Genomic DNA, 10,855 nt, shown 5'->3' on the forward strand with positions numbered 1-10,855 from the left:
GTAAATATCGATGTTATTTTAGGTATATTTTGGGCTTAACAAGCATATGTAAACAGTTTTAATTAAGAGAGGGTGTTCGATGATTATCGAACCAAACAAAATCGGATAAACTATTAAAAAACAATAATGCTTGCTTCTTCTTAAAAAAAAAAAATAATAATAATAACATTTCTACAAAATTGTTGAATAAAAATTAAAAGAAAATGAAAAAAATAAAAAAATAAAAAAATAAGAAGAAAGAAGCCATACATGTTGACTGGCACGTACATGTATTGATTGGTTGGACCATGAATTTTGTATAGTCAAGAAGTCACAAAATAACCAACAGGACTTTAATTAAAAGCAGATGAGCTCCCTTGAAAAAGGAAGAGATCCGCCATAGGGATTGTAGCCCCTAAATCAAACAAAATTATTCAATTTTCTGAAACTTCAAAGTAGGAACCTCATCTGGGTTTTCTTTCTATTCATCGGACCTTTCTTCCTCAACTTCCAACTTCTCAAAGCTTACTCCTTCCTTTCTTTCCTTCAGATCTTCCTCAGCCTTTTCAGGTGTGTTTCCTCTCTCACTTCTATATTTTATTTCTGTCTTCACCTCTATTTTGTCTTACTTTATGGCAGCAACCAACTCTATAAAACCCTTTTCTCATCCCTGTACGGTTTCCTTTTTTTACTGCTATATCTGATCTTCAGCTTTTGGGGTTCTATTTAATGTTATTCTTAGTGGGTTTCTAGTTTAGCTTGGAGTTGTTTTACTAGTTATGCTGTAATAGACAATAGTCACGAATCCTGATTCTTCTTGACTACCTAAATTGTGTTTGTTTCAAGCTTTTCGATTGTTTTCGATCTCTTTCGTTGATCAATTTTAGTTTCCCCTTTTCAACAGTTACCATCTGGGCTTGAATTTCCAATCAAGAAATTAAGCACCTGATGCCTTATTTTGCGGGATTGAGAAGCTAATTCTGGGATTCTACTAGCACAGCAGGAAAGGAAATTGGAGGAGCAAGTTTGAATCTGAGGTCAATTTTGATTGTTGACCAATCAAAAGGGTTCAGTTTGAGATTTGTTTTTGTTCATTCTTTAATTTATCCATGGGTGGGGATTGTGGGTATGTCATTCCTGAAATGGAACGAGAAGAAGACTTGATTGCTGCTGCAAAACACATTGCAAGGGCGTTGGAATCAAAGAAGAACCTCACTGATGATGCTAAGAAAATTTTAGCAGACCTTGGCACTCGATTGTCTAACATAAGTATCAAGGATGAAGATGTGAACGAGGTTGAGGGAATAACTGATATTGAAAAGCAGCTAAATGTTGTTCAGGAGAAGATTATGAGTTGGGAAACAGATCAGTCTATGATTTGGGATTCAGGTCTTGATGAAGCTGCTCAATATCTAAATGCAGCTGATGAAGCAAGAAAGTTTGTGGAAAGGTTGGAGACATTGTCTTCGAATGATAAGGATAGCGGGGAAAAGGAACTGTTGCAGAGGTCTCATGACATCCTTCAAATTGCAATGGCAAGGCTTGAGGAAGAGTTCAAGCATATTCTTCTCCAAAACAGACAACCTTTTGAGCCAGAACATGTGTCTTTCCGTTCTAGTGAAGAGGATACTGCAGATTTCAGCTCAGTAATCTCTCTTGGGGATGACTCGGTTGAGGAATCAATCAATAGAGATAGTCTTAGCAGAAATTCAGAGGAATTCATCATTGATTTGGTTCATCCAGAAGTCATTTCTGATCTCAGATGCATTGCAAATTTAATGTTCATCTCCAATTACGGCCACGAATGTTCTCAGGCCTATATTAGTGTGAGAAGAGATGCCTTGGATGAGTGTCTCTTTATCCTTGAAATGGAGAAACTGAGCATTGAAGATGTGCTGAAATTGGAGTGGGGAAGCTTGAATTCCAAGATCAAAAGGTGGGTGAGAGCGATGAAGATGTTTGTGCGGGTGTATCTTGCTAGCGAGAAATATCTCACCGAGCAAATTTTTGGAGAGCTTGGAACAGTTAATCTGGTTTATTTTGCTGAGGCTTCAAAGGGTTCAATTTTACAGCTATTGAATTTTGGCGATGCTGTATCTATCGGACCTCACAAACCGGAGAAGCTATTTCCTATTCTAGATATGTATGAGGTTCTTGCAGATCTTCTTCCTGATATAGACTCTTTATACTCAGATGATGCTGGTTTTTGTGTTAGAACTGATTGTCGTGAGGTTCTAAGGCGATTGGGGGACTCTGTTAAGACTGCATTCCACGAATTCCAGAATGCCATCGCAACAAGTGTGTCCTTAAATCCTTTCCCTGGAGGTGGAATTCACCATTTGACTCGGTATGTCATGAACTATATCAACACGCTTACAGACTATCGCGAGACCCTTAATTTTCTACTCAGAGATGATAATGGAGAGGATCCTGTTTTGTTGTCCCCGGATATGAGTCCGCCTGCAGAAGAAGAAAGCAGAAATGGAAGCAGAAAAGATGATTCCCCAATGGCTCGCCACTTTCGATCAGTTGCTTCAATTCTGGAGTGCAACCTTGATGATAAGGCCAAGTTATACAAAGATCCTTCCTTGCAGCACATTTTCTTGATGAACAACGTGCATTATATGACTCAAAAGATAAAGAATTCGGTGCTTAGGCATATATTCGGGGATGACTGGATACGAAAGCACAACTGGAAGTTCCAACAGCACGCGATGAACTATGAAAGAGCTGCTTGGAGTTCAGTTCTAGCGCTGTTGAGGGATGAAGGAAATTGCAACTCGGATTCTGTCTCGAAATCCCTTCTGAAGGAGAGGTTTCGAAACTTTAACCTTGCTTTCGAGGATGTTTACCGGACTCAGACAGCATGGATAATACCTGACCAGCAGCTTCGAGAAGATTTGCAGATATCGACGTCTGTTAAGGTGATCCAGGCGTATCGAACATTCGTTGGAAGACATAGCAATCACATAAGTGACAAGCACATAAAACACAGTGCAGATGATTTAGAGAGCTTTTTGTGTGATCTGTTCCAGGGTTCTCAAAAATCATTGCAGAATCTTCATAGGAGATGATAACATAAGATATAGGTTGTATTGAAATATATTTACAGCAGAAACTCTTCTGCTACTGTAATCACATTATAGCCCTAATAATAAAACAGCTGTTTCCATGCTAAGGATCTGTCTGTCTTGCATCCAAAGGGTAATTAGCTTGTTATATCATTCAACTCAATTGGTATATTTGTTGTCTCTAGCCTTTCTTTTTTGGTTTTGTTTGGAATTTCAATTTAATAGTTTTTAAAACCATTTTTTTTTGGAATCAAGTTGAATAAACAATTTAGTCTATATAACTTGATATTTTTTTATTATTATTACCATTGACTGTCCATTTTTTTTCCCTCGCCACCCTAACACTTTCTATCAAACCTATCATTCACACTTTAAACTTGACAATTCTTTCTTACTTTTCGTGTTGAAGGTTGAGCAAGAAAAGAAATCCCCAAATTTCAAGTATTTTTCTTCTCTGTATTTGGCATAATGACAAAAAGGATTAAAGGTGCATAAATACCTTAGGAACAATTTTACTCTTACCTTTAAAATTGTACAATTTTACTAATAAAAATTGGTAGGAAAGAGCTATTTTATACTTAATGTTAGCAAGTTGGATCAATCTCAGAAATAATTCTACTAGTTGCTATTGATTTCCAGCATGCATATATCGAATTGAATGAAATCAAGTTGCTTCTTCCTTCAGTAGTATCAATTGCGAATTGAACAAGTTTCTGGATAACTAAAGGTATGTTTCATAACTTTTGTATTTGTCCTTTGTATATAATAAGGAAAAGATTAGGTATTTCCGTTATATTGGGGATGTTTTAGGGTTAAAAAGTGAAATTAGGGTGTGAATTGGAATAGAATCACATGTCATTTGTCTGTATTTTTTCTCTACTTCTCATATTAAATTTGAAAAGTAATTTATATTGGGGACCATATCTCTGTTAACACTTGCAATTTTGAAAGGTACAGTAAAGAGGATCCTAGAAATTTCATTTTTTATTCATTGACCTTTCTACCTCAAACTTCCAACTTCTCAAAGCTTACTCCTTTCTTTTCTTCAGATCTTCCTCAGGCCTTTTAAGGTGTGTTTCGTGTTTCGTGTCTCAATTCTATATTTTATTTCTGTCTTACTTTATGGCAGCAAGCAACTCTATAGAACCCTTTTCTCATCTCTGCACGTTTTCCTTTTTAACTGTTATGATCTGATCTTCAGCTTTTGGGATTCTATTCAATGTTATTCTTAGTGTGTTTCTAGTTTAGCTTGGAGTTGTTTTAGTAGTTATGCTGTTATAGACAATAGTCAGTCACTATATCATGATTCTTGTTGACTACCTGAATTATGTTTGTGTCAAGCTTTCGGTTGTTTTCTATCTCTTTCCTTGATCAATTTTTTTATTTGCCAGCATCTGGGCTTGAATTTCCAATCAAGACATTAAGCATCTCATACCCTGATTTTGTGGGATTGAATGCTAATTCTGGGAATCTACTAGCACAGCAGGAAAGGAAATTAGTGGAGCAAGAAAAGAAATCCCCAAATTTCAAGTATTTTTCTTCTCTGTATTTGACATAGAAACAAAAAGGATTAAAGGTGCATAAATACTTAGGAACGATTTTACTCTTACCTTTAAAATTGTGCAATTTTACCAATAAAAATTGATAGGAAAGAGCTATTTTATATTTAATGTTAGTAAGTTGGATCAATTTCAGAAATAATTTTACTAGTTGCTATTGATTTCCAGCATGCATATATCGAACTGAATGAAATCAAGTTGCTTCTTCCTTCAGTTATATCAAATTGCGAATGGAACAAGTTTCTGGATAACTAAAGGTATGTTTCATAACTTTTGTATTTGTCCTTTGTATATAATAAGGAAAAGATTAGGTATTTCCGTTATATTGGGGATGTTTTAGGGCTAAAAAGTGAAATTAGGGTGTGAATTGGAATAGAATCACATGTCATTTGTCTGTATTTTTTCACTACTACTCATATTAAATTTGAAAGTAATTTATATTGGGGACCATATCTCTGTTTCCGCTTGCAATTTTGAAAGGTACAGTAAAGAGGATCCTAGAAATTTCATTTTTCATTCATTGACCTTTCTACCTCAAACTTCCAACTTCTCAAAGCTTACTCCTTTCTTTTCTTCAGATCTTCCTCAGGCTTTTCAGGTGTGTATCGTGTCTTAATTCTATATTTTATTTCTGTCTTACTTTCTGGCAGCAAGCAACTCTATAAAACCTTTTTCTCATCTCTGCACGTTTTCCTTTTTAACTGTTAAGATCTGATCTTCAGCTTTTGGGATTCTATTTAATGTTATTCTTAGTGTGTTTCTAGTTTAGGTTGGAGTTGTTTTAGTAGTTATGCTGTTATAGACAATATTCACTATATCATGATTCTTGTTGACTACCTGAATTATGTTTGTCTCAAGCTTTTCGGTTGTTTCTATCTCTTTTCTTGATCAATTTTTTTATTTCCCACCATCTGGGCTTGAATTTCGAACCAAGACAATAAGCATCTCATACCCTGATTTTGGGGGATTGAAATGCTAATTCTGGGACTCTACTAGCACAGCAGGAAAGAAAATTAGTGGAGCAAGTTTGAAATCTGAGGTCAATCTTGATTGTTGACCAATCAAAAGAGTTCAGTTTGGGAATTGGTTTTTGTTCATTCTTTATCCATGGGGGATTGTGGCTATGTGATTCCTGAACTGGAACGAGAAGAAGACTTGATTGCTGCTGCAAAACACATAAGTATAATCCATGAAAACGTGAACGAGGTTGAGGGAATAACTGAGATTGAAAAGCAGCTAAATGTTGTTCAGGAGAAGATTATGAGTTGGGAAACGGATCAGTCTATGATTTGGGATTCAAGTCTTGATGAAGCTACTCAATATCTAAATGCAGCTGATGAAGCAAGAAAGTTTGTGGAAAAATTGGAGGCATTGTCTTCGAATAATAAGGATTGCAGGGAAAAGGAACTGTTGCAGAGGTCTCATGACATCCTTCAAATTGCAATGACAAGGCTTGAGGAAGAGTTTAAGCACATTCTTCTCCGAAACAGACAACCTTTTGAGCCAGAACGGGTGTCTTTCCGTTCTAGTGCAGAGGATACTATAGATTTCAGCTCAGTAATCTCTCTTGGGGATAACTCGGTTGAGAAATCAATTAATAGAGATAGTGTTAGCAGAAATTCAGAGGAATTCATCATTGATTTGGTTCATCCAGAAGTAATTTCTGATCTTAGATGCATTGCAAATTTAATGTTCATCTCCAAGTACGGCCACGAATGCTCTCAGGCCTATATTAGTGTGAGAAGAGATGCCTTGGATGAGTGTCTCTTTATCCTTGAAATGGAGAAACTGAGCATTGAGGATGTGCTGAAATTGGAATGGAGAAGCTTGAATTCCAAGATCAAAAGGTGGGTAAGAGCTATGAAGATGTTCGTGCGGGTGTATCTTGCTAGCGAGAAATATCTCATCGAACAAATTTTTGGAGACCTTGGAACAGTTAATCTGGTTTGTTTTGCTGAGGCTTTAAAGGGTTCAATTTTACAGCTATTGATTTTTGGCGATGCTATATCTATGGGACCTCACAAACCAGAGAAGCTATTTCCTATTTTTGATATGTATGAGGTTCTTGCAGATCTTTTTCCAGATATAGACTCTTTATACTCGGATGATGCTGGGTTTTGTGTTAGAACTGACTGTCGTGAGGTTCTAAAGCGATTGGGGGACTCTGTTAAGACTGCATTTAGGGGCGGGCGCAGGATAAAGTTACGGGGCGGGGGAAAAACTTTAACAATTTTCCTGGGCTGGCTTGATAGGGCTTCTGGGGATTTTGACGGGGGCCAAAATCCTTCCCCCATAAGCCATGCTGTCGGTCCGCCCCTGACTGCATTCCACGAATTCGAGATGTCCATCGCAACAAGTGTGTCGTTAAATCCTTTCCCGGGAGGTGGAATTCACCATCTGACTCGGTATGTCATGAACTATATCAACACACTTGCAGACTATCGCGAGACCCTTAATTTTCTACTCAGGGATGAAAATGGAGAGGATCCTGTTTTGTTGTCCCCGGACCTGAGTCCACCTACAGAAGAGGAAAACAGAAATGGAAGTAGAAATGATGTTTCCCCAATGGCTCGCCACTTTCGATCGGTTGCTTCGATTCTAGTGTGCAATCTTGATGATAAGGCCAAGTTATACAAAGATCCTTCCTTGCAGCACATTTTTTTGATGAACAACATACATTATATGACTCAAAAGATAAATAATTCGGTGCTTAGGCATATAATTGGCGATAACTGGATACGAATGCACAACCGGAAGTTCCAACAGCACGCAATGAACTATGAAAGAGCTGCTTGGAGTTCAGTTCTAGCTCTGTTGAGGGTTGAAGGAATTTGCAAGTCGGATTCAGTCTTGGAATCCCTTGTCATAAAGTTTAACCTTGCTTTTGAGGAGGTTTACCGGACTCAGACAGCATGGATAATACCTGACCAGCAGCTTCGAGAAGATTTGCATATATCGACGTCTGTTAAGGTGATTCAGGCATACCGAACATTCGTCGGAAGATATAACGCTCACATAAGTGATGAGCACATAAAACACACTGCAGATGATTTAGAGAGGTATTTGGGTGATCTGTTCCAGGGTTGTCAAAAATCATTGCAGAATCCTCACAGGAGATGATAAAATAGGTTGTATTGAAATATTTTTACAGCAGAAACTCTTCTGCTATTGTAATCGTATAAGTTATATTTTTTTATATAAAAGAGGTGTTTCCATGCTAATGAATCTGTCTAAATGTTTAGCTTGTCACTGGTTTCTCCTCTGATGCTATCTCATGCCAGCTATCTATGAGAATCAATATCAATAATTCTTCTTCTTCCTCCTAAATGAATGGTCAGTAATCAATATCAATAATTCTTCTTCTTCCTCCTAAATGAATGGTCAGTAAGGCTGCAAAAAGAACTCGAGCTGCACATAAGAAATTCATGGAGACTATTGAACAACAAATCAAGGCGTTGAATGCTCAGATCCAGGAGCAAGCGGAAGCCACCGCTACTCAGCTCAGCTGCAAATGATACAACATCAGATGCATGACGTTGAAGTCGCTGACCAGCAGCGTATGGATTCGATTCACCATGTCCAGATCAGCTCTCAACAATCCTTAGAGGAGATGATTAGTAAGTCCTTCTCGACCATGCTCAAATTCATTCAACCAAACCACGCAAACACTTGTTCCTTCAAAACACCACCACCTAACTTAAACAAAGAACATCCCTTCTATATATATTCATACTGGCCTAAATCCTGAGAAAGGAATCCTAGGAAACCCTGGACGAATGAGAACCAAAGCAGACCTCCCTTCTTTCCCAAAATGCTACCAAAATGTGATCTACCCATTTTCGAAAGATAAAATTACAATAAAGGCAAGAAGTTAAAAAGGATCAGGGAATACTCCTGGCAAAGGAGCTTCAGGGACATTTTCAGAATCTTTGGATGGGAAAAGTTTTACCCAGAAATCAAAGTCAGCATCAGGATAAATCCACCTTAAGGTCCGAAGAAACACAACTTTGAACTTCAGCGATCGGCTAAGTCCTAATGTTTTACCTTCTTCGGTAACCTGAGCCAAGGTTGTGTTCATATGTTCCTTTAGATTTTTTATTGTTTGCGCGAAGGTAACTTCGACAATAAACTTCTCTGCCTCTAAGGATTCAAATTTTTTGCACAAAGCAACATTGGAACTTTGGGCTAACATCAATCCTTTGTTAGCCAGTTCAGCCTTATCTTTCTCTTGAGTAGCTTCAGATTTTGAGGTGGCCAAAGTAGTTTCCATTTTGCACATCTCTCTTTAAGAGCATAAATGTCAGCCGCAAACTTATTCCTTATTCTCACATGGTTATCTGCATTTTTTGTTAGCAAGTCATGATCAGTTTGTAAAGTTTGCAGATTTTTCACCTGTTTCTGAATTATCACGAATCACTTGTTCCAAATCTATGGCACTTTTGCTTGCTGCAGAGCATGTTTCTCTTGATGTTTTTCTTTGGCCACTGCAGCACGAACAATTTCAAATTTTTTGCTTCAGCCAGTTCACCTCTTACATTATCTAACTCTTTAAGAGTTTCAGTAGTAATAGAGGTCTGGTTAGCAATTTCCTCTTGTTGCTTATGGTACTTAGCAGCCAAATTTTGATATTGCTCAACCAGCAGAGTGGTAGCAGACAAGCCCTGAAAGCAAAAAAATGTAAGCAGAATTTGGGGAATAAATAAGTAAGATAAATGCAAGAGGGAAAACTTACAGCAACTTTGTGTTCTGGCGTTTCTCGAGCAGCTGCATACGCAGATAAATGTTCAAAGAACTCAGCATCGTTCGGCATCACTGATAGACAGGCAATGTCCTCTATGATGCTAGGGATATGCAAAGATGAGCGTTCCCCAAAGCACGAAGGATTAAAAAATGTTAAAAGAAAGGATGAAGGATTAAAAAATGTTAAAAGAAAGGATGAATGGTGCGAAATTAGATGTCATTAATACCTCCGGGCAATCATTTTTGGCGAAGGTCTCTAGCATCTCCAAGCTCACTTCGTCTGTGAATTGATTAACAGTCTCTAGGCTTACTCTGGGGGTGAAGTATTTTTTAACTTGATTTTCTTCGAGCTCTCTCCTCTTTGTAAGCTTTAAGTTTCTTTGTCACCGGCTCCTCTAAGTCCATTACTTCAATCTCATCAAAGTGGTAGCCTTCGGCAAAAGGGATTTGGGCCCTTCTAGCTTTTCCATACTCATCTCTTCTATTCGCATCATTTCTTCAGTGTTAGACACATTCCAATTAGAGTAGGAAGAAGCACTTTTTGCGCTAGTAGAAGGAATTTTTGAGCATTTGGCTTTGAGTTTGGTTTGCGCAGGCCTCTTTGAGTACATTGGTCCTCAATCAAGGTCTAGATGGTTCGGATAGCTTAGGGAGAAAAAGTAAAGGGAAGAGCTTGGGTATCTTCAGTGGTAATGATAAGTGCAATTCATACTTATCTATTAATGGAGAATAGACTCGAATTAGAACCAAAATGAACCAATTATTATCTATAAAGTCTTATAAATTGCCTTATCTGTGCAGGTTGTTCTCTGGTGCTTCTGCTTGTTCGCAAAGAGTCAAGAACGGTCAAACCAGGAGAGAGAAAGAGAGGTCACGTGAGGCACATTTGGAAATCAGAAATGTGGAGTTTCAAAGCTGATGTAATGAAATCTGAACAAATAGTTGTTGCATGTGTCCTTTGTGGCACATAGAAAGCTGAACTTTTATCTTTTTTAAGCAGTTTGTCTATGTGCTACATATGTTTTTTCCCAAAGACTGTTTGTCTTGTTTTGCAGGTTGTTCTGTTTCGTTAGAAGACTGTTCTCAATTGCTGACTTTTTCACTTGTTTTTTTTATTAGCTTTTCTTTATTATTTTCTGGTACTCTTTATATAACTCCTTGCTAAGAAGCTAGAGGATAAAACTTTTTAGCTATCTTTTAAGCTTAGGCTTTTGTATTTGCTGAATTTTAGTTAGATTCTTAGTGATCTAATACTTTAATCTGTTATCATTGCATGTTTTCTTCAAATATATTTTGTGTTTCGAGTATGAGTATGAGTGAGTAGTCACTCAACGGGCTGAAGCCAGTCTTACGCTGATGGATATAAGTGATTCCTCCCCTAATGTAAACGTAAATATCTTTTGATGATTGCTTTTTGGTTCCATAACTCATTATAGGTCTAGCTAGCCTATATGTTAGTCGAATAATTGCGAGGAGACTCGGGTTAAGAGATGGAAACACCATCTA

The 10,855-nt window shown here is 37.5% G+C and overlaps 2 protein-coding genes and 1 long non-coding RNA gene across 3 annotated transcripts; all 3 read left to right on the forward strand.

Annotated features, from left to right (window-relative positions):
- Positions 1 to 328: 328 nt before the first annotated feature.
- LOC136208383 (exocyst complex component EXO70E2-like) lies at positions 329 to 3,234 on the forward strand. Its single transcript, XM_065999232.1, has 2 exons — positions 329 to 549; positions 884 to 3,234. The coding sequence occupies exon 2, from the start codon at positions 1,089 to 1,091 to the stop codon at positions 3,051 to 3,053; it is 1,965 nt and encodes a 654-aa protein (XP_065855304.1). The 5' UTR covers positions 329 to 549; positions 884 to 1,088; the 3' UTR covers positions 3,054 to 3,234.
- Positions 3,235 to 4,758: 1,524 nt separating this feature from the next.
- LOC136208394 (uncharacterized) lies at positions 4,759 to 10,545 on the forward strand. The gene is made up of 2 exons (XR_010677109.1): positions 4,759 to 4,866; positions 10,151 to 10,545. It is a non-coding gene; the product is annotated as an uncharacterized lncRNA (long non-coding RNA).
- On the forward strand, positions 4,892 to 7,830 carry LOC136208389 (exocyst complex component EXO70E2-like). The gene has a single exon (XM_065999244.1). The coding sequence runs from the start codon at positions 5,717 to 5,719 to the stop codon at positions 7,727 to 7,729; it is 2,013 nt and encodes a 670-aa protein (XP_065855316.1). The 5' UTR covers positions 4,892 to 5,716; the 3' UTR covers positions 7,730 to 7,830.
- Positions 10,546 to 10,855: the final 310 nt, after the last annotated feature.

The sequence above is a fragment of the Euphorbia lathyris genome, chromosome 1 (genome assembly GCF_963576675.1).
Source record: "Euphorbia lathyris chromosome 1, ddEupLath1.1, whole genome shotgun sequence".
NCBI lineage: Eukaryota > Viridiplantae > Streptophyta > Magnoliopsida > Malpighiales > Euphorbiaceae > Euphorbia > Euphorbia lathyris.